Source organism: Motacilla alba, chromosome 4A, assembly GCF_015832195.1.
Source record: "Motacilla alba alba isolate MOTALB_02 chromosome 4A, Motacilla_alba_V1.0_pri, whole genome shotgun sequence".
NCBI lineage: Eukaryota > Metazoa > Chordata > Aves > Passeriformes > Motacillidae > Motacilla > Motacilla alba.
In genome coordinates, this window is record NC_052045.1 from 3,867,823 (window position 1) to 3,892,815 (window position 24,993).

General features: G+C 40.4%; 1 protein-coding gene across 2 annotated transcripts in view; it reads right to left on the reverse strand.

Moving 5' to 3' along the window:
• Positions 1 to 24,993, reverse strand: part of DACH2 (dachshund family transcription factor 2) — a 245,462-nt gene that overhangs the window by 48,746 nt on the left and 171,723 nt on the right. For both annotated transcript variants that reach the window (XM_038123229.1, XM_038123227.1), the window contains exons 4-5: positions 11,394 to 11,549; positions 7,608 to 7,780 (exon numbers count right to left, since the gene is read on the reverse strand). In XM_038123229.1, coding sequence (XP_037979157.1) covers positions 7,608 to 7,780; positions 11,394 to 11,549 — 329 coding nt within the window. The remainder of the gene's footprint in view (positions 1 to 7,607; positions 7,781 to 11,393; positions 11,550 to 24,993) is intronic.

The following is a 24,993-nucleotide window of genomic DNA, read 5'->3' on the forward strand; positions in this document are numbered from 1 at the left end:
AATGAGGGCATTTAAATAGGAAAATTGCAAATCTAAAATCTTAACATTTTGTTTTACACATTGATGACTTCATTTGATTTGTCATCTATGTATTTTACAACCTTGTTACTTTTAATATTTTTTTTTCTCCTTGAAAATGGCTCAGTTCCCCCTGCACCGTGCAGGGCAGCCTGGTCACACACTAGGTAAACTCACAGTAATAAAGAAACACTCCTAGATAAAGTAATATTTTCCCCATTTATATTTATTCCTGTTCATAAATTTGCAAGCTTAATATTCCACATTATAATTGAATGAATTATACATAAGAGTTCTACAGATTGTGAGAATTTTATGAAAAATGAAAACATTTCTCAAGGTCTCACCTATTTATCTACCTACAGTACCTACTTTATCTCATCTTTTTTCCTTCCTTTACAGAGCTGTAACATAAATTCTCAAAAAGGACTTTTCCAGTATTTAATCCTCTTGAAGGGTAATATATTTGTCTCACTAAAAATCAGTGTCCTTCTCTGCCTTGGAAAATGCAGCTACAAAGCTTGACATTGTTGATTTTAGTTGTGATTTAGCTTAAAGGCACTGAAGTCGTGAACTCAACCCAATTTCCAGACAGATCCTTGATTTCAGCTCAATATCCCTCTTCCCTCCCCTGTGAGGGAGTATTCCACACCAATAACAGAAAATACTACACAGTAGTTTTATTTGAAATATATATGAACAGCTTACCTATTTTTGACATAATCATCTTGACCTTAATTCCTTACCTCTGCTTTTTTTTGTAGTATTGATCTTCCTTTTATGTCAAGAGTTTAGAGAAATGATGCTGCTGGATTTTCCTTTTTATTTTTCTTTATTCTTAGTTGTAATGTAGTTGTAATTACTCTTCCAAATGTTAATCTATTAATGAGCTCCTAGAGGATTTAGTGGCATTTCACTGCTGACAAGCAAGTTTTGGAAGTTTGTCTGAGTCCTGGATGTTTTATTCATACATTTATCTTGATATTTCATATTTAATTGAAGTGCTGCTGCTCTACTCTACAGGGCTCTGCAGTGGCTGGAATTCACCCTACCTAATGAAGTGGAAAGGAAGGTAAAATGGAGATTCTACTGGTTTTAGGCCTAGATTAGAGTTTTCAAGAGTTGTAAGAAAGATTTCTGATGTTGACCATGATGGAAAAGCAAGAGGAACTGGCAGAAAAAAATCCCAGCATAAACTTGCACAGTGGGATGTTCATTATGCCACACCTCACCCTCCCACTGGTTGCAAGATCTCCATCCATATTCTCAAAATGGACTACACAGAAATAAAAAAATTCCAGAAACCAGAGCCTGAATCCCTGGAGGGGTCTGTGAAGCCAGGATGGGCAGGCAGAGTCTCCAGCCCCAATTTCCCTGCTGAGCTCCCTCTGCTCCCCCCTCCCTGGCTGAATCCCATCCTCAGCAAGTGAAAAGAACAAGAAAAGTTAACACAATTCACAATTCCAGTCAGCAAAGAACCGAATTGCTAACACTTCAATTTTTTTTAGTTATTAATAAGATGTATTTCTTTCCAACTGACCTTACTTGATACTAATGCTGTTTGAATCCTAATAACCAGCAGATTTTAAATACTGCTCTCAAGTTTACAGTCCTTATCTGATGGACTACTCAATTTAGGCTTTTCTAAGGAAAAGAACACCCCTGCCTCAGGAAGCAGGAGCTGTGCTACACCTGAACTGAGGCCAACAAGAACTAGGATGGTCACAGCCATTTCTGGGCTAGAGAAGAGCAGTTTGGTTTGGATTTTGAGTCATTCCACCCTGGAAACGAGCACACACAAAGACTGGGGGTGACTTGTGGGTCTTCTGAACTACTTATAGTACCTGTGATTGCTGTAGGTACTGGAGATGAACAAGGTAAACAGCTGGTCTAAAAACCAAGATAGGATCTGTGTGTCTGAAAGCCAGCTGGATCCCATTCATCTTTTGCAGTGTATAGGGAAGTCTTTTGCCTAAAATATGTACTCTGCCATTTAAAATGCACTGTTTTTTCCACTGTGTACATATAGTTGTTTCAGTTGTAGTCAACTGGCAATTATTTTCTCACAGAATTTAAGAAATCATAAAAACGCCTACATTTACTGATTTTAATACCAGATGTTCACTCACTAATTCCATTACCTTGTGACTACTTCCTATCAATCCATTAATTGCCAGCTGCTCAGCCAAACAGAGAAGTGCAGCTAATCAGATGGTGTTGGGAAACAGCCAAACAGGAGCTGCCTTCTTCCCCGTTTCTTAAATTAGCAGTCACTGGGACAGCCATGAAAACCTTCACTCCTGGATTAAGATCTTGATGTTTTACTTTCAATCTGAGAGCACAACAGTGCCTGAACTGGAAAGAATCTCACAGTGGAAACCTGGTACTTGTGCCCCTCTCCTGAATTGTGTCACCCAGAGCTGCCATGGAAGGGAGGAAAGGCACTCCCAGGACTAATGATGAAAATGCTCCACCTCATCTACATTAGAGCCATACCAGTTATTAAGAACAAATGCAAATGACTAAGCTAATACTAAAAAGATCTGAGCCAGAACTAAGAGCTTAGATGTGCTTGGCCTAACAATTTTCCTTTGCAAGCTCTGCAAAAAGAGATGTTTCTGATTGGATTTTTTTTCCACTTGGAAGTTTAAAATAAGTTCTGAATGCTTAAAACCTCTCAATGAGGGTGGTAAGGAGCCAGGTGTTCTTGGCACTGCAGGGAGAGGGACAGCCTCCTTCCAAAGGAGGAGATGAGAAGGGTATTTAATGCAATTTGAAAGGATCTGAACATCTCCCAGCAGAGCAATTTCTCTGAATCAGTGAATGAAGAGATACAAACCTGCACACTCACTCCTCCACCTCAAATACAGCCACAAAAATTAACCTTCTAAGAAGCAAACAAACTCCTGTGTCTCCCGTGTCACTCCTCCAACATACCCCAGTCCCAGCCAGCAATCAGCTGCCTGCTATGGAGCAGGACAGAATAAATCTAACAGCATGAAAAATCACATACATTGTAGAGAAAGTTGATTTTATAAATGTTGCAATATTCTGAAAACAATTCATAATGGATTGAATGCACAGAGAGATATGAAATTACTGATGTTAGAAATTCTGTAATGGGAAATGTTTCTATTGTGAGAAGAAGTGTTTCAGAGCATTCTGAGATGGCCACATTTTTCTGGCTGTCAGGTAAATATTATGAATGTGAGTTGTAGAGCACACAGAAAAATAGCACCTCTCAGCAATAATTACACAGCCCATCTGTACTCTCTTCAGGGAATTTAAAATCATGTCATATACACCCTTTACAAATGCCTTAACAATCCCACAAAATCAGGAGAAAAACAAAACTCAAAGAGAAGGAGACTCAGAAGAAGACTGTATATCTAGATAGGTCCCACTGTACAAATAATGCTTTGCTCCATTTATCAGATTCGTTTCTGAAGTGCATTGGGGTGAAAGTCTCAAGGAATTATGAAATATGAAAATTAAAATTCTGTATTTTTTAAAGCATTTTCTGTGTTTCCCATTTGCACTCGACAAAAGCCATGTTTATTCCTATCTGGGACCTTGATGAGAGCAAGAAAGATAAGAGAAAAGCAGGAATACAGCAAGCATGAGGGGATGACAGCAGAAGAAAAATGGACAGCAGGAAACCAATTTTCAGAACTACTCCTACTTGGGAGAAGCACATCCCTCAGCAGCTCCAAAGAGGCTGCTTGCCAGAAGGAAAGGGAGGGAGCACGAGGAGGAAGAGGGTGAGATGTGAGCAAGAGGAGGAAGCAGGGTGCAAAATATGTCAGGCTAGTAAAAGGAGAAGCAGGGGAAATTTGGGAGAAAGTTAAGTCTCAGATTTCTGGCATGAAGTTTTGCCTTATTACTCTTTGCATATCTAACACAAGGAGCAGCTTAAGGCCCTGGTTTTGGTTTGGTTTCCAGAATTTCAAGCCCAGCCTAACCCAGTATTTCAGTATTTCCCACCAGCCTGTTCCCAAGTCCATCTGGGAAAGTGGCCTTTCAGTGAACAGTCCAAGATTATCACAGTCACAGCTCCAGACTTGGCTCTTGCCAGCCTTCCCTCCACCTTCCTAAGCCCAAACCTCTCCCCAGCCCTCTCCCTGCATTTTGGCTGGAATTGTAAATCCGTGGTTTTAGTCATGTATGGTCATATTTGTTACAGGTGCACTGTAAAATAAAAATCTTCACATTATGTAGATACTGCTCTCTGGAGCTGAGTGTTTCACAAACTTCAGTGGAAAATCCTCTCACTTTTCTGTAAAGGGCTCATCCCAACTTTCCTTCTGAAAATATTGCCACTGAGTAGATTTTTCTGAGTTTCAGGAACAAAATTATCATGTAACAGTAAACTGCTACATCTATTCATAGAATCTCAAACTGGTTTTGGATGGAAGGACCTTAAGGGTCACCTCATTCCAGCCCTGCTAGGTGCAGGGATACCCTCCATGAGACCAGGGTGCTCCACCCAACCCGGCCTTGAGCATCCACTGCTCTTTCTAGCCCAAACCATGACTCAAGTATACTTAGCCAAATTCCACCCCAGACTGATCCTCATTTGGCATCCAGGCCATTCCTGCATTGCAGAGCAGTTCAAGCTGAAGAACAGCTCTGAAAATGAACAAATAACAAGAACTGGATGCAGGAGGGAGAAGAGAGAGGGTGGTGAACTCAGTGTCCCTGTCAAATTCTGCTTTGGCCATATGAGACCCTCAATAACAGAGATTCTCCAGAGCCATCTGAGCCAAGCTTCAAACCAAGCAAGCTTCTTCAGATGTGTAGTAAATCCCTGTAAGGTTGGATTTATCACAGGGGCACTGCCAGACCTGCAGCCACAGTGCTGCTGGTGCTGCTATAATCACATCACATCATGTTAGAGATGGCTAAGAAGGTTTTGTGAGCCTGGCCATTGTGCCTCCCTAATTTATGGTGTTCCTGTCAGGGAGAAATCAAGTTTCATAGTTATGACATTTCTTTCTGGAGCACTAAATGTTAACTTTGCTGATCATGCATATCTTGGTAGAACAGCTTATTTCTAAATGGCAAACGTGATATAAAAAGCATAATGACTTCATTCAAAACCTTATAAAGCAGCTGATTCTCACACCTATAGAAAACAGGCCAAGTGGTATTTTAGTCATCAGACTATGGAAACAGACACACACTCAATATATTTGATTCATTTCTCCCATTTTAAAGAAAAACATGATGCTGGGATTTCACTCTATGGAAAACTAGCTGTGTTTTGTGCTTATTAAATGCACTTAAATAATGTCCTGTAATAAAAGTGTTACTGACAGCAGGAACAGCAATGCTTTTCTTTTTTTACATTTTTCATTTTGTACAAGAATTTCATGTTAACTGGTCATCATTCTGTGGTGGACAATTTTACATAAGGCAAGGAAAGGGCAAAAGGAGCCTCACACTGTAACAAAATTCATCTACAGTTTCAGCTCTCAGGACAAACTAGAGAAAGATACAGCACCACTTGACAGGTGAGAGTAACACAGCAAAGGATGCCCACTCTGCCTCTGTCACGTTGGCTACTGGTGCATTTTCCTCAGCAACATGAGAGGAAATAATTCCCACCAGAGTGCTGGCCAGACCTTGTGTTGCTGTGGAGATATTGTGTCTCCTCTGGTGCAGGTGCTGGGGAAAAAATTGCTGTAAATGAGTAACTCCCATCAGTAAGGGTCTGGTAAATAACACCCTGAAACCCAGCTGCCTGCAAAAACTGCAGCTTAAATTACAAAGGACTGGCATTGTTTACAAATACGTATTCAATCTTCATGTTGACATACTGGTAACATTTAGAATACAATCAAAGGTTCTGCAAGTTTACTTGCTGCTGTGTTTAAATCAGGGTTTTGTCAAGAGGTCTCTGAACACTTAAAGGAAAGGTTGTGGTTTAAAATGAATAGACTTTCAACTAATTTTTATTAGTTTAATGACTTGCATTAACTAATATCCAGCTGGATATCAGAGAAATGTTTTCTCCACCCAGCCAGCAACTGTGCAAGTACACTGATGAAAAAGAAGATTTTACACATCTTAATCCTAAGTATGGATCCTAATGGGAAATGTCACTCCTGAATTTTCCCAGCCTCACTAGAATCCAAGAGGAAAAAAAAAAAAAGTCAACAAAACCAAAGCATTCAGAACAATATTTACCCTAATCTGGAAGTGGACTCTCAGAAAAATGTGAAACAATCTGAGGTAATTTTGGAGATGCTTTGGGCCAGAAAGCAAATCTCAGGAAAACAAACCTCTCTAGAACCTCAACAACAGAGAGATGTAGAATTTTACTGCAGTGATGTGACAAGAGAAATGTCTCTTGTCCCCCTTGAGAGGATGCTGCTATCAGAACACATGGGCATGAACAACAAACACGTGCTTGGTCACTGCAAGTTTCTTTCCCTGCTTGATTTAGAAACAAAATCTTCTGAAGCACCAGCCTGTGCCAAAAGGAAGTACAACACAATCCTCACTAATGTATTCTCACAACTGGACTGTAGTGATGGAAAGTGACTTTCTCAAGGATAAAATAATGGCACACTAAAATTAGGATGTTTTACAATAAAGATGTGAGAGCAAATCTGTTCAGCTAATCAGTGAGAGTTGTAAGAATAAAGCAACTCAAAAGTCAGATTCTACAGTGACAGGGATACATGAGTGTAAATGAACACAGATATTGAAGACATTTACTTTCCAGAACAGATAGCTCTACAGACTCATATATTTAAACCCAAAGAAAAATGGATTAAACTAATGAACTTTCAAAGCTGACAACATTTTACTTTGTCAACAAGAAACCCACATGTGCATGCAAATACACACACACACGTCAGACTGGTAACACCTTTAATTTTTGCTCAGTAAAAAGTGGACACACTGTTTTAGAGAATCCCATCACACCAATCCTTCACATACACTGATCCTACACACTTCTATTTTGAAAATTTCTTGTTTTAATGCATTTTTGAGTGTGTGGCAGGACAGCAGCTCTCCACACAGGGAAGAACCTTTCTGAACAGCCTACTTGGCAGAGACTATGACAAGCCTTACAAAATACAAATATGTTTGAACCAACCACAATGAAGTTCAGGTTTGGCTACCAGAGACTCTACTCACTGAAGTACTTGTGATAATTTAGTCAGGTATTTAGCTGCTCTGGTTTTGCACTGCTAGAATTCCTGTTTTGTTCTTCAGCCTCACTAAGGTACTTGCGATGATTTTCTCTGCTATTTACCTGTTCTGGATTTGCAGTGCACTAGAATTCTTGTCATGTCCTACAGCATTTTCTCTTAAATTTGACTTTAAACAGCATTTTAGGAGAGTTATGAAGCTTTCAGAGATCTTACTCTAGCCTGTAGTGAGTGTCAGTGTCCATTTTTAATTACATTACAGACTGACTGACAGACCAGAGCAGCTGAACTCCCTGGCTGCAGTGGTGGGTATTGCTCAGTGCTGGGAGCAGCCCAGGTGAGCGGGAGCAGTGTGAACTCAGTGCCTCATTCTCCTCGTCCCGAGAGAACCACTGCAGATCTCTGCATGCCACGAGGAAGCCTTACCTTGATGACGGAGGCCCCTGCCCTGGAGAGGGGGCTGTGCATCTGCGCCGCCGCGGCCATGTTGGCGATGGTGTTGAGATGGTTCATCTGGTTCATGGCCATGGCCACCGAGGCTGGGGGGAGGCTGACGGGGAGCAGGGGGTGCGGCATCATCATGAAGGGCAGGTCTATCCCTGCGGAGAGCACAGACACGTCACTCGGGCACCCTGAGGGACCACAACATCCACCCTGTCACTGGAACACCATAAGGGACCACACCATCCACCATGTCACTGGAACACCATGAGGGACCACACCATCCACCATGTTACTGGGACACTCTGAGGGACCATAACATCCACCATGTCCCTAGGACACTCTGAGAGACCACACCATCCACCATGTCACTGGAACACCATGAGGGACCACACCATCCACCATGTTACTGGGACACTCTGAGGGACCACACCATCCACCATGTCAGTGGGACACTCTGAGGGCCCACACCATCCACCATGTCAGTGGGACACTCTGAGGGACCACACCATCCACCATGTCACTGGAACACCATGAGGGACCATAACATCCACCATGTACCTGGGACACTCTGAGGGACCACATCCCACTACAACATCAACCATCCACCATGTCCCTAGGACACTCTGAGAGACCACACCATCCACCATGTCACTGGAACACCATGAGGGACCACATCCCATTGCAACATCTACCATCCACCATGTCACTGGGACACTCTGAGGGCCCAAACCATCCACCATGTCACTGGGACACTCTGAGGGCCCAAACCATCCACCACATCACTGGGACACCCTAAAGGGCCCAAACCATCCACCACATCACTGGGACACTCTGAGGGACCACACCATCCACCATGCCACACAGGCACCCTGAGGGCCCATATCCCATTGCAACATCCACCATCCACCATGTCCCTAGGACACTCTGAGGGCCCACGACATCCACCATGTCCCTGGGACACCCTGAGGAACCACATCCCATTGCAACATCCACCATCCACCATGTCACTGGGACACCCTGAAGGCTGTCACATCCCACTGCAACATCCACCACTCAAGCCCAACAGCAGCAAATCTCATCAATTCGGGGGTTCCACAGGGGATAACTGTCTGTGCAGCCCAGGAAAGGCTGGTTTGTGCTGGGGAGAGGAACACACAGCTGGGGAGTGATGGAAAATAAATATAAAACTGCACCAATCAGTGATCTCTTTAGGTAAGAGAAATAAAGAAGAAAAAAACACACAAACAAACACATGCATATAATTTGCATGTTTTCCAACATATCAGATGAATATTTATTAATAACTTTATCTGATCATACAATCCTACCAAGACTTCTTCCCATTACCACTTTTCAGCAATGTCACACTAAATTCTTATACTCTGTTTCTCGAATCCAGGAGGCTGTGGCTGGGACTACAGACACCACTGAGTGATTGTACAGAAGGTCTGTGAACTGCAACACGTAATGAGAGGTTAAAATTGTTGCCAGAGGTTTTAATTTTCAAAATGTCACTTTAAATTGTCTTCTGCTATGGATATAAACCAATTTAAAAAGGTATGAAATTTATTTGGATCAACTTGCAGATCTTGACATTGCCAAAAAGGTGAAGTTACTGCTAGCAAGAATTAGATTCTCATACTTCATTAATATCCATTTCAGCATGTGTATTACTTCTTGTATTTAGTAATGACTGCACTGAAAAGAAAGACCAAGACACCAATTCACTGAAAAAATTGTTCAGGTTATTGTGCATTCAAGAGTTCTTTAGAGGGACCACTTGGAGATAGCTACTATCAGGTATCCAAACTTAATTTTTCAGAAAAAAACCCCAAAAATCAGGACCCACTCCACCAGACAAAATTGTCTTATAATTTTTCTAAATGACATTTAGATTAGAAATCCTCATTAAAAAATTCAGGTGCAAATATTAAATAACACAAACATATATACCTAGTCATTACCACAAACCATTGAGAATGTTTATTGCTAAAAAGTTTTCAACTTTTGGGTTTATCCTGACTACTTTAAAGGAGAAGGCCAACCACCAGAAGGCCAGTTTTTGGTGTATGACAGAACTAACAACAAAAAATACCACTGACTGACATATCTTATGTTATTCCTACAGAATTTGACTCCAGTGATATAAAAACACCGCGGTGCCCACCAGGAAAGGCAGAATTGCAATATTCCCAGCTCCCACACTAGTCCTGTTTAACATGAGCTAATCATGATCAACAACTGTGATGTCTAATGACTCACTCTCTATTTTATATGATGATCCACGCCAATATTAATTATGATAGGCAATAAGCAATGCCCACATACATCTCCCTTCACTTCAAACCCCTCTGACAATCCCCTCCAGAGCCTGCATCCACAAGCCTTTGTTCCCCTGCAGATCTCCCTTAACAGCCCAATAATCTTTCCTCATCCTCTATAGAGTTCCAAAACTCCCAGACACCATCTGGCCACATTGAGTTGTATGTCTACTTAAAGTCCAATTGACATGCAAACTAAATGCAAACTACAAACAGAATTTAACAGCACATCACCAGTTTTAAGACACAATCCGTCAAACATTTCAGAGGACTATGAGGAAAATATATCCTGCACTTGCAAATCATTGGGTATAATGTGTGACATCCAGTAAACCCTTTTACAGCCTATAGACATTCACCTACCACAAAATCCACTGGAAAATATCCTTAAGGGCAAAAAACACACTATGTCTGTGCGTAAAAGAAATCCAGGTATTGAATTATGCAAGAATATAAACTGAAAGGACAAACGACAGAGAATTTGAGTTCTATGACCTGGTGATTTGTAACTACTGGCACTTAATCCAAAATGCTCAGGTCCACACCTTCCCACAAACAAAGCAGGCTCATTTTGTAGGAGTCATTTCAATAGCTCTGATTTGCTCAGGTCTGGGGCCTGACAGAGGCAGCAATGAACTGCCTACTCCAAAAATTGTGTAAGGAGCCTGAAATATCACTCATCCACTAAAACTAAAACCAAAAATCAACCTTCAGAACTTGGAGGATAAAGAGCTTAAACAAGCAACAGGAGTCTATAAATAATGAGCTTTTAATTCTTCATGCATCATCAACTATAGGAATAACTTTACTCCTAAATAATTTTTAAAATGTTAATCCCAAATCAAATCTTTCTTGGAATACTTTTTCCTTCCCTTCCTTCCCTCTTTGGGTGCACAGATGTGGAACTGATGGCTTCCCACCTGCTCCCTTCCTAAGGGAAAGAAAAGAGATGGCTTTTCGGGGAACTCCAAGTTCCAAATCCAACCTGTTTCATTTTATTCCAGTTGTTTTGGATAGCTGGGTTCAGTGCATGACCTTTTAAGTGGACATTTTGCAGTTATTCCTTGCTCTCGTATTTTATATGCTGGGTCAGCATTTCCATCTGGAGAATTTTCTCACATAGCTAAAATTTTAAGCTTAAATTTTAATTTTTTTTAATTTTTCCTTTCAATGCATACCATGGAAATGACAAATAAAGACTGACAGTCCCAAACCCAGTAATAAGTGACTGACTATTCCAAGAAGGAATAGCCACTTGGCCTTGGACTGATAACAGAGGGTGGCTTGGACATGAGACACAAGTGCAGCTGGCAGTGGAAGCCTGACTCTCCTGTCACTCACGTATCCCACATCATCTCCCCCCTCCCTGAGGTTGGGAAGGAAGGCAAGCCCAGCTCCCAGCAGGGCTCCAGGCACTCCTTTTTCCCCGCAGGATGCCAGTACGTACTGTTGGTGAGCAGGTGGTTCTGCTGGAGAGGGCTGAGCGGGTGTGCACTCCCAAGGCTGGACTGCCCCGACAGCGTGGGGTGACCAATGCTGTGCTGGGATCCCGTCGTGATGGGAGACTGCAGCTTGTCTTTGTCCCAGGAGGATTCACTCCCACCTGCAAAACAGGGCACAACAAACCATGAGCGGCATGCACCTTTATTCAGAGATATTTTGCTTGGTTAGCAATGAGCCAACACTCCTTACCACAGCTGAACACCTGGCACAGGCACGGCACCTGGAACCTGCACCTGAATTTTTCAAAAAATAAACTAATAAACAAGTATCGGGCAAAAAAATATTTTTAGACACTTTCAGCATCACCTACTTTCAAAATATTGGTTTGTGGAAAAGGGAAAAGCTAAATGTCTGAGGATGAAATCATCAGTCATGATTAAATGAATTATCAGAACGGGAATATCTGAGAGGCTGAGTCACCATCTCCTGCTGTCACAGGACATGAGGCCACCAGTCCTGCCAGACACTCATCTGAGTCCACTCCTCAGGTCTCAGCACTGTCACCCCTGGAGGCACCTGGCCATTCCCTCCCTCCAGTGTCACCACGTTCCAGCTGCAATTCACCCCTGAAGAGTTTATTACAGTTTATCCTCGAGCCTGGTTATCTTTGAGCTCCAGCAGCCCCCCCCTCCACTGCTGGGCCTGACCCTGGGGATGCCCCACGTGAAACCCTTCACTTTGTGGGTTAAATGAGCTGGGCACAGGCTGTGCTTGGAAATCATCAATATTCAGCAATTTCAACTTAGGAGTCCAGATATCTATTATGCATAGTAATTACTGTCTACAACAAGCACAAAGTCTGGAAAACGGAGCACTGGGTGTCTCGAATCTCTGTCTGGTCTTCTGCAGCAATTTTACAGACTGCAGTTTTTTCAGTATTACACACTTGAATAACAAATTCCTTTTAAACAGCAGGTTAAGTAGACCATGTTACTGAATTACAAAATGCATCTGGTCCACAAAACAGAACACCTAAAAAAGTTAGACTGAACATTTCTAGAGTTAAAAAGGTATTTTAAGATCCCTCCCCTCTCAGGTACACCCCACGCTGTCACTTAGATTATAGATTGTTAGAAAAACATGTAACTGCAGTATTGATTTTGTTTTGAATTTATGAACAAGGATCTCAATTAGAATAAATAAACAGATTACTGGAGTGCAGCAGATAGAGGCAGCAAGCAAAAAACCATTTTAATTGAATATGAAAGTAACAGAGAAATTCCATTCTTAATGACAACATTTGGCTAATAAACATGATTAATACTGCTAAATGCAAAAGTTTGAAAGATCAGTGATTGAGAAAAAAGGAAAACACTCCATCATTTTAGCACTATGTCCAAGTATGAATTACCTTCCTATAAAAGAGTTGTAATTTGTAAAATGATGAGTAATACACTGACAAAGAAAGATACACTAAATTATGCCATGTGATATAATGTAGCATGGCATAGTGCAGTAATTAGAACTACTACAGTTGAGGCTGTGTCAGCATCTTTGTTATTTAATATACTGTATATCAGCTCTTTCAAATAACATTTGACTGCTATTTAGTGTGGAAGTTGTTCACTTTTGACTATTGTGAATCTGGGGTGCTATTATTTGGTGTGTTTCAGAAGTTAAATGTGTGATTTATGAAGGACTTTTGGAGGAAATGTTGAGCATTTGATTTTAACAAGTGAGTTTTAATTTTCTCCATATGCTTTTTCAACAAATTTAACATTTACACTCTATTTTTCCTCAGAAAACACACATACTTTTCCATGAATTTTTTCCTTACAAACACATTTTGTAGCTATAATTTCACGTATCGGGGCACTGGCTACAAAAATTGGGCCAAAGGCAGTTTGTTGGGATTTCTGAATGAAAAGAAAAAAACTGAGCCTTCATCGAAAAGTTTCCCTCTCCCTGTGTTCCTCTGCTCTGGGTAGTTGCAGCCCTAGGCACAGATGGTCTAAATTCAGCTCGTTGAGTTCATTCTGGAAGTTTCTCTTGCCTTTCAGAGCCTCGTGGCCCTGGGGCTGCAGTGGCAGAGCCCTCCCCAGCTCTCGGGCCCAGCTCTACAACTGCTGCACGTTCTCGAGGAAAATTCCATTATTCCAAATTTACAGATGGAGAACTGCCCTGTGAAGAAAAGCAACTTGCTTAAGAAAACCCAGGAAATCTGCAATGAAAGGGGAAACTGAATTTAAATGATGTCACACAGTCCAAATCACTGGACCAGTTCTCCTTACAGATGGGGACAACAATAACTTTTCCCCTCTGCAAATTCCACTTGTAAATCTGCTCCAGTATTCAGTGCCAGCAACACAAGAATAAATTGCAATACACTTATCTCTACAGACCATTCCTGTATTCTTATGTTCCCTATCACTTCTCCTTAGAGAAAGAAAAAAATACAGCTGAGTGTACGATGTATAATAAAAGTGATATTAAATGAAATGCATCCTTAGCCTGCGGTGTCCCACAGATAACAGCTCCATCTCTCCATCTGGACTGCATTTCCTAGGTAGCAGGAAGCCTCTTAAAAATGAAATAATAATTAGAACAGTTCTTAGCTAGAACTGCTCAGGTGTGAAGTGTTTTATAAGGGCAGTGTGCTCAGCTCCAGGTGGGAAAGCTGAGGGGCAGAATTAGGAAGCTCCTGTTACACCAGCGAGGAAACTGAACTGGAAACCAGTCAGGGCTCGTGGTCCTACCCCTGTGCCCTACACCACAGACACCTTTGATCCATCCTACCCACAGTCCCTCCACACAGCTAAAAAAATAACCATTTTAACAGAAAACCTGCATTCTTCCCTGGAGTATCTATGCCCATAGGGTAAGAAAAACATTATATACAAATTTACAGCAAGCCTGAAGCAGATTCACAGTAAAAACCAAGTATGTGACATGCAAACCTGTGCTGGTACACTCAGTCCTTTAATTGCCATGCAGCGTTAAAAAAAGGTATTTATTTTTGAGCATACAATTTTCTTATTTGGTAACACAGCTGTCAGCATGTTTGATCAGCAAATACATATCTGATACACAACATACCAATGTGTATTTTCAAATGCTTTGTTGCCATAACAATTAAAAGCAAATACATCCATAAAAACTGAGTCCTTCCTAATGCTTCAAATTCATGTTTAACCACAATTTTTCAAATTTCTGTTCATCACCCTTTTTTGTCCAAACAGGCACCATCCATAAGGCAAAGATATCTTTTTTTTTTTTCAATTCTGTATTTTGTATCATGAGCTTACAGTACATACAGAGATGTATTTTAAGTAATTTCTTTTAGGTATATAAAACATAAAGGGAAAAATATATGGAAAAAATAAACATACACTCCTAAGAAAAATGAGACAACAGGAAACAGCAACGGGACCTACCTCTTTTATATGAGGGGAAATAAAACTTTTTATTTTTTTATACGAGAAAGAATATTTCATTTTAAAGTATGAGTAACTTGATACATGAGTGTCATAGGAATATTATTAGAGCACCCAGAAGTTATTTGTCAAAATGCCAATACATCATTTATACACTTTACCAAAAGCTTTACGTTTGACACTCTTACCCACTACCCACATGACCTTCCCTCCAACAGAGAAAACTGAAGGACAGAAAGGTGATAAAGGTGATTTTCCCTTATCTTGTTTGCATTCTGGTCGATCTTGTCCCAGAACAGGCTGTCCTCAGCACGGGAAAAGGGAAAGACAGAAAGGACCTGCAGCCTCAGAGCTCCCGATGCTCGGCAGGTGCGGGCACAGAGCTCGTGGGCTCCTGACCACAGCCTGGAGAAAGGGGGAAAGAAAAGAAGTCTGGGCTGCCTCCCCCACCCAGCTCAGAGCAGCAGAGCTGTGCTGCAAGCTCTGCTTTCAGAGGTGCAGCTGAAAGCACAGGGGGGGTTCAAGAAAGGCCTGAGTGTCTGCAGTGTCCAGGGCACACAGAAAGATGGACCCTGTGGGGATTTGGGCAGTTATTTACTGAGTAATACATGAAATCTGGTATTCACCAGTCTGAACAGGTTATTTGAGAGAAGTTACTTAGCAGTGCATGGATTACACTGATGTTCAGCTAAGCAGAAGCAAAAATCAGGTGAATTTAGGAGTTAAATCACATGTACAGTGAACAAACAGGGAATATCAGCCCAAGCAATACAATCACCTGCTGTCAGTGACAGACCCTCACAGCCCCACTGGAAGGTGATTTACCATCATAAAGTGTCTCTGTTTAAATTTGTTTTATTTGTTTGAAGAAAATGTAAGTGAAAAGCTCAGCTTCAGTTTTTCTGAAAATGCTACTAGCCACCCATTATTAACTTTAGGAATTGTTTAGGGCAACTCTTATAGCCAAAAGTTTTCTAGCAGTGAGTCTCTCTGTACATTTCCGTTCTTCAGAACAAAACCCCAAAATCTGTTGTTCGTTTGTTGGGGTTTTTTTTTGGTGAAGACATATCTGTAGTGATTAAATCAGTGTCTTGGTTTTAGGCATTGAAAGATCTCCAGAAAGTAATCACAGTTCAATTCGGTGACAGTTTCTTTTCATTTGGTTTCAAATTCATTTTATCAGCCTTAAATCTGTCTGGTTGAGCTGAATGAAATCCTCTCTGTCAGAGCTACCTTCGAATTCCACAACCACACTGTTTCAATCTATGTCTGTCATTTTACTTCTCCTTGCGATACATTCCTGAAAAATTGAACTCCAATTGTAAAAAGCAATACCATCTTCACTGGCCAATTTTATTCTCAAATTATTTTTAAACACATTTTTCATCCTGTTGGGCATATTAAGCACAACAACAGCTGTGAAGAAAAAAGTATTCCGTGCATTGCTATTTCAGCACTGGTAATTCCAAAGTATTTCTCACCTCTAATTTCTTGTGAGTGTCCAGCACATACAGGGCCTTTGAAAATTCTTGCATTATACAGAACCCCATGACTCTCAAAACAACACAGCAGTGCTTCTTACTAGCACTCCTAATCCCCATGTCTCCAGATTCTTTTACCAATATCACAACCTCACCCTCATATTGGAAAAAATGGTCACATTTTTAGCCTACACAGACTATCTTCTGCAATAACATTTCAGCCTACTGTCAACATTTTCATGGTATCAACCTTTGAGTGTCCCAGGAAGACAAGATTAGGTCAAAAACTGCGACTCTCACTGCAGGAAGGTCAGGAAGAGACCACCCAGGTCTCATTCCTGGTCAAGTGTCACTTTCCTGTCAGAAAACCATAAAACTGCTCTGGGTCAGGATTTTGACCCATTTAATCTCAAATTCTTGCATTGGCAGTAGATAATGTTATTTACAGAGGCCACGCAAGTGTGGGCATTTTCTGTGGCCTCTCATTACTCCCAAATGAAATTCTCAACTTTAAAAATGGGAACAAGATTTTTAATCAGCCTCCAAAATCATTACCCCCATCTAGAAATCTGAATGGCAGATCTGAAATGCATTTAAAGCTTTAATCCATGGATTTATCTGGCTGTGTGTATTCAGGTGTATCAACTTTTGGAGTGTACCCTACAAGAAAGCCCTGAAAGTGTGTAGGGTAAGATATTAAAACTCAAGAAATCCAGTGATGGCTTTACTGGGCTACTTCCAAAAACTTATCAAGTGGTTCAGCAGATGTAATTACTGCTTAGCCCTGCCAAGGCTTTGAAATGTGCCCATTAATTCAGCAATTCCCAATCTGTCCATCAGTCAGTCATACTTAAAAAATATGTCTGTCAGGACTTAGGTGAAGTAATCTGTTGATAATTACACAATAAGAAGGCATCTGAAATCTGAATATCATTTTTAAACTTTTTGAAAAGTCTTGCTGACAGCAAAATCAAAGTTTATTTCACAGCAAACAGGACATTAAAGGTAACTGGGAATATGTCAGAATATTTGATGCCAATTTAATTAAGAATGATTAATTTCAGGAAGATACTTTCTGAGACGATAAAAGCAGAGTTGCAATATTTATCTAGGAACATAACCATCCCTTCCCAAACCATCAACTGCTTCCTTTAAAGTGAACAAAGAAACAAGGAGGTGGTAAATGAAACGTGCTCCGAGGTTCCCACGTGCTGATGGATGAGCCTGGTGCTGAAGCTCAGCCCCAGCCAAGTCTCCTCAGTGCCAGGTACCTTGGCAGGTGTGACTCTCCCTCCCGGGGCCAAACAAGGTCTCACCATTACAGCCAGGTGCTGGTGTCCAAGGCTCTGAACAGCAGGAAACCTGTTCCCTCTCTCACGCCCGACAGAGCCATTCATCCCTGCAAACTGGATCCTCACAAATGCTCCTGAAATACAACCAAGTGTTTTCTGCTGCTTTCTGAGACCAGTGCAGATGAACAAACTGGCTGCATCAACTCAACTTCAGTATCACCTTCAGCACCTCCAGCTGGACTCCAAAACACCAAACACACCTCAGTGGTTCAACAGCCACAACCACCACACCCTGTAAAAGTTACATTTAGCAAGATAAAACATCAGATTTACAGAAATTTGGACATGAACTCTTACAACAATTGTCATTAAAATGCACTGGTACTCACAGGCACCTCTCAGAGTCAGATACCTGTGCCTGCACTGTGTAAAACCCCCTGGTGTTATTTGCAGTTGTGTTTTGGGAGGGTTAACTTGGCATTTGTTGTCTTCCTCTGACAGCTCCTAGCTCTTGTAGTGGATTAAATATTAAGTTATAAAACTCTATTCAGTTTCTTCTATAGAGCATGAAGTACATTTATTGCTAACATTTTTAGTAACAACTGTGTGACAACTGTTTTATTTTTCTACACAAAGATAAGAATGATGTACTAGAACACAGCATCTATTCTGGTTAAGGACCATCAACAAAAAACCTGTTTTCTACTGCAGGACTACAGCCTGCCTTCAGAAACACGTTCATTTCACAGAGAGAAAGAAGGTCAAAATTCTGGTCTGTCATGTTTTTATTACTGTTGATGATGCACAAGCCAGAAATAAAACAGCTTAACTTTCAGATCTTGAATACAGTTTGCAGGGCTGCCTGCCAGAAAGGATAAAACATACATCCCTCTGAACTCCACTACTGCAGCCAGCAGCAAGCAGGGAACCAGGATTTGTATTCCAGTGATGATAATCACCCATACCCTCACTCACCACAATTTACAATTTTCCGCCTTTTTAAAATTACTTAATATTTCCCCATTTTAACAACTTACTGAAAGAACCCCTGAGATAAAATACTGAGTATTTTTACCCTGGCTAACTCGGCAGACAGTTTAGTTTGAGTCTGAGAGGCTTTGAGAATATCTTGACATCCAGGGCAGACAGGTAACTACAAAATCAGGTTATTTGAGCTTCAACAATTCATCATTTACTAATTGTTTGTAATCATTATTAAGAAAAATTCAAGTTACAGATGGCAATCTGCTGAGTTAATCTGCAGTGACATAAATGGATCATGTATTAATAATCTTTCCAAGATCTCCTAATACTAAGAGAACTCTATATAATGCAAAGTATGGCTTGAAAGAATTAAATAAAATCAGTTTTCCAAACTTCCAGCACCTGCACAAAACTCATTGGAGATGTTAGCAGAGAAGGAGAGGCTGCTGAGGGATGCCCAACACATTTTGATACAGAAGAAGGTCTCTAGTGAGATTTAGAGCCACAGTCCTGGCTTCCACAAAGGATCAGTGGCTGCAGCCCCTTGCACAGCCCCACCAAGCCGTGTCAGGATGGGACCTCAGGCCAGGTACACACTCATTCCATTTCTCCCATCTGACAGTTGATCCCTTGCACTAAATACTGCACAGGAATACTCCTGACTTCCAAAAAACTGAGAGAGCTGCCAAAACCACGAGAGCTCGTGAGCAAACCCAATTCACAGAAAAGGTCAGCAGGGACATCTACTGTGTTTCACTTAATGCCAGCCTAAAAATAACACACAAAAAAAACCCTGGAACTACATGAGCAGCCAACTCTGGGCTTCCTTTCACAACCCCTTACATTTGTGCTCACAGTAATACCTGAACAGGTTCCTACCACAGCACTTGGATCCATCTCACACATTCAATCCATCTTTGCTTTTCAGAACATTTTTCTCATTCTGCAAGCTTAGCCACTGGTTATTCCCATCACCTCTGGAATAATTCTCCTCCAGGAATACCGGTGGGAGTTTAGCATTAGCTTCTCTAAGGAGCAGGATCCAACCCCTAGAGAACTGACCAACGATGCCAAACAGGCCATTCCTAAACTTGTTATTCTGTAAAGGATATTCTACCTCTTCCAGCTAGAATTTCTTTCTGAGCTATACAAAGCAATAAATAACAAATACCATCAGAAAAAAAATTATTAAAATGTTGATATTGATGCCAGATAAAGTGAAACTGTTTCTTAAGAAGAGAAATTGAGAGGCTTCTGCAACAGAACAGAATAGCACAGTGCCAAGCTGAACTTAACTAAGCTTGAGGTTTTGGACAGGATTCATTTCTGCTTGTGGTATAAGTATGCACCACCTTGATTATCATTTAAAAAAATATTGACAGCTTGCCTTCTCATACCAATGCCGGGTAACAAATTCCAAATGTTTTGTCACATTTCTTGTGAGCAATGCCATCTGCCAGAGGTGGCATTTCATGGCTGTTTACCCTGACTCCCTCCAAGAATTCATCTGCCACTATCTAATGCTGCCTGAATAAAGGGGATTAAGACTCTGATGCAACAGAGACTATTGATAATTTGGTATAATTGGGAAGAAATGAAGATAAATGAGGTTGAGGATGGAGAGGCAATTAGTTGAGCTGCCTGTACAGCTGTGTTCTCGGCCTGGCTCCCCTGGCCTTTTCTTTGGTGAGGTATGTGCAAATTAAACATAATGACAAATACACTCTTCCCAAAGCTCTTTACTTTGTGCAGCCTGAAGATCTGTTTTTCACTTCTGAGATTCTGTGTAAAAAGAAAAGGGACAGAGGATCACACTCTCTGCTGAGGTTTTTGAAGAGATGCACTTTGTCCCAGCACACCTGTGGCTCAGTACCTGTGGTTCCAGCTTGGCATTCCCAGTGTCCAAAGCCCAGGGCTTTGGCCAAAAGGTGAAGGATTTGGTTCCCTCAGTGTCGCAGACAGCTTTGGTCACTCCCCAGCTCCAGATGGAGCTGGAAATATCCTCTATCCATGTCATTGCTCAAGCAACATCCCCTAACCATGATCCCCCCTAAAGCCATGCCCCACAGTTTGCAGCTGAACGTCCACTTTATAAATGATGCCAGCTTTTAAAAATACTGGTCAAAAAATCTTTGAAACTTCTAAAATACACATTTTACTATACAAAACATCTTGGAAGTGGTAGGAGGTTTTAATCCTAATACAAAGACAGCTACCCAGATAAAAGCCTTAGCTCTAAGCTACATTTTTCAGGTGAGGCCAAGCAATCAAGCTTGAATATCTTGAAAGATATTCAAATCTCAAGTGAACATGGTCAGACTACAAACCTCCAAATTAGAGGTTTGCAGTCTGCAAATCTGCAGTCTGATTTGCAGTTCTCATTTCAAATATACTGAGATACATTCATACATATACATGCAGAAATGCCCCCATATGGGGTTTACCATAAATGTAAAATAACATACATTTGCCACAGGAAATGTCACTACATGTTTCACATAAAACTCTGACAGTTTTTCAGAAATGTCAAATGATGCAAGATCCCCTTTAGAAAGAAATCCAATATTTGCAGAGGCAGCTTTGGCTTACAGACATGTTTGCCCAGCACATGTTAATTTTCTGATTTCACGTACAGGTGATTCTATCCCAATTAGGTCTTAGATGAAAGACTTCATGAAACTGCACTTCTTTCCTGCATCCATACAGTCATCAGTTATCAAAAAAATTATTTTATGGATTACTCGAAAAATACTCCTTAGATTAAGACAAAAGCCCAGTTTCAATGCACAGAGGAGATTTTAGAAGCCAAATGTTACACATCTTAAAAGGATATAGTAGATTTATTTTGTAATGAATTTTCAACATAGCTGCTTTTTATGATGCAATACAAAGAGAACAAAAATTTACATTTTGTAAATTCTCAAAGCTAAAATCACTTGAAATTTTCTCTTTTCAAACTCAGAGAACTACAAAATACAGTGGTTTTTTGCACATGAAAAACCTCACTCAACCTCCACACCATGCTCTTGCCCACTACCTGGAGGTCAACCAACATTTCAGTTTTACTCTACTAATGTACTTTTCATTTTGGATTAGTTTTCTACAAAAGCCAAAGGAAAAAAAAAAAAAAGCTCACTTTTTATGAGACAAGCATGCCAGGATAAAAAATAAATATATATATATATATATACTTAGGTTTATTTAAATTGACCTTGTTTCTTCTTAGGAGGTTGAAAATTTGGCTGAGGTTAAACTGCTCCTTTATGGAAAATGGGAAGGGGAAAGGGAAAGGAGAAGGGAAATAAAATAAACCCAGGAAAATTTGGCACTGTCATGAACTGGACAAAAAGCTGACAATAAAATATTCTGTTTTCCACATTCATCTTGCTTTGTTTTCCCACTTCCACATTAAGACAATGCTCTAACTCCCTCTTCTTTCCCTGTTCCACACAGCCCTTCCCCACAGGTGGGTGCTCATTCTCTCTACATCCAAATGCTGTCCTCAAATCATAAAAAGTGACAGACTCATGACGACTGGAAGGGATTAGGGGAAGCTGATTCTAAGAAAATACCCTGTATTTTTATAGAATCCCTTCTCACTGCTGTTCACATGCCTCTGTGATTAACTAAGGGGCTAAATATGAGTTCTGCTCTGCCTCTTCTCAATTCTGAAAATCAGAATCACCCCGTATGAAGCATCAAATCAGACAACACCAAGTTGGACTCGATGATCTTCAAGGTCTTTTTCAACACTGGTGGTTTTTGAGTCTACAAGTGTAAGAGAAAATATGCAATACACAACAGCTTTTTGACTGCTGGAGTTTCTTCTTGATTTCTTTGTCCCCTGCTTTTAAATGATGGCTCCTTTTCCCACTTTGTAATGGTACCTGCACCAATATTAAATAATATTTATAAGCTAAACCAAGAACTTCATCACAAAGGTAACTGTGATTTCTCAAACACAATGCCAGAACAGAAAAAGAACTAACTGAAGAAGTATTTCTGCAATTTGCAGATGATTACATTTTGAAGGTGAGATGTTGTGTAAGTGCTGAGCCATTTATTAAGCTGACCTGAAGAGCTGTAATTTGTGGTGTTTGCCCAGAAGAGCCAGCACACAGCCGTAACTGATGATCAGGGATAATGGCCACGGATTTCAGCACATTTCCAGAGCTCCCTGCTATATGCTGAGAACAACAATATCAAAAGGTTCCTCTCTCCAGCACTGCTGGTGTCAAGGTTAATGAGCTAAAACTTGTTAAATTGATATTACCAAACTAATGACTTTTTTATAGGATACTGCATGGATTTTGACACACGGGCTAATGTGGAATATTGCTGGTCTTAATTAAATTAGAAGTTATTGCATGTATACAATTAAGATAAGTAAAAATGGGGGAGCTGTGACCACACTATTGTCACATACCTCATGTGCTTCAAATAACATAGAAATATAGAATCCCAGACTGGTTTGGGTTGGAAGGAACCTTAAAGCCCATCCAGTCCCATCCCCTGCCATGGCAGGGACACCTCCCACTGCCCCAGGTCATTCCCAGCCCTGTCCAACCTGGCCTTGGACACTTCCAGGGATTGGGAGTTCACAACCTCTCTGGGCAACTTCCAACTTTTAAAGAAGAAACTATTTAAATAATACAAACGTTATTTCAAAATATTTTTACATCAACCATTCCAAGTGTTAAAGAACAGGAAAAATAAATGCCTGGAGTCTCCATTCAAAATAGATGAACAACCAACAGGAAAAAACAAATTAATGAATCGTATTAAAAAGCAAGGAGCTTATGAAAAATAAATTACATTTGTAGATGATTAAATTTTGAAGGTGAGATGTTACATAACTGCACCAACCATTTATTTCAGTGCCATAACTGCATCTAATAAATAAAATACTTCTTTTAAATCCAAACTGAAGATACACTGCTATCCTGATGAGTGGGATTTTCCATTTGCATAGTACAGGGGCAAGGTTTGGCCTGTAATTATTTGAGGCAGAAAGAAGAACTGTTAGTTAGCTGGAGAGAAAATCAGTATCAGCTGTGAGCAATAGGACAATGCAAATATTTCTTCTTCAGACAGAATGACTGAATTTAAATTCAGAGAGGCTCATTAGAGATTACCCTCCCAAATGTAAGATACCTGCAAGTTTCAAGCAAATTCCCTTTTGTTTCAGTAGTATTTTTGTATTAAAGTTCAATCTCTCACTGACAGAGAAATGCCATTTAACATACAGGATATACCCAGATATGCTCGGTGTTTAAAAAGTGAAATTGAAGATCTTACTTGTACTCCCTGTTTTTCTCTAAATTACTTTTCTACCTGGATCTTAGACTTTACAGAGAAAGGGAATAAAGTTGGACTTGGCTTCCAAAAAATATCTACGTTGTCAAAATCTAGAAAAATAGAAGGGGTGCTGCAAATGAGGGGGAATACTTCTCAAGGATGAAATGCCAAAATCCTCCTCACATCAATTTCTTAGAGACAGTCAATCAACAAACAGAACTTGCAAGACACTTCTTCCTACTGCCTTTCCAACTTCCATCTGAAATATGAGAAAATTAATCACAATTTAACTAATATTATAAGCTTTATAAGAAAAGGGGGGAAAAGCAGCCTCTGATGGCCCAGGAGATGACAAATTGAATATACAGCTCTTACACAGTTTCACTGGTCCTGAAGTTTCACTGCCTCCATCCTTCAAACCCGAGCATCTTCTTAAAAAAGAAGAATCTATTCTAACTTTTATATTGCACAAATGTAGAACAGCAACAACCCCCCTCAATTTTCAATGTTTTAAATATCAATGCCTGTCTGATCTTAAAGGGAAGCTCAACATTTATGTCTTGTCTTGGTGATAAAGTTCATGAATATATAATGAGAGTGGAACAACTCTGCTACTGATTAAATGTCAAAAAAGGTTTTATTGTCAAATATATTGTAAATACAGAAGATATACAACAAAGAGCATTAATTGCAGATGGCTGTGTACAGCTTAAAAAATGCACGGCATCGAGACAGGAAATGCTGATTTTCAGTTTCAGCTATCAATTTTAATTTACCTTCAGAATGTTCCTTCAGTCAACATGTACAGAGAGAATGAGCCATAAAATGGCCAAACTCAACTGAACTAAATGCTCCTCATTCAAGGGCAGATGTTAGTCTGTATCCTAGGCATACACAGCAGAATTACCCAAAATTCTGGATCTTTATTAGAATTTGTCTAAACTTTTGTGCAGATTTACGAGAGATACAACGTGAAAATCTGCTGAGGACAGAGGAAAGGCTGAAATAGCCACTCTCAACTCAGTAAATTTAAAAAATAAAAATAAAAAATCTCTAGTCTGCAGCAGACTGCAGCTGGACACAGGTCAGCAGGATGCTGCTGCCAGGACATGCCA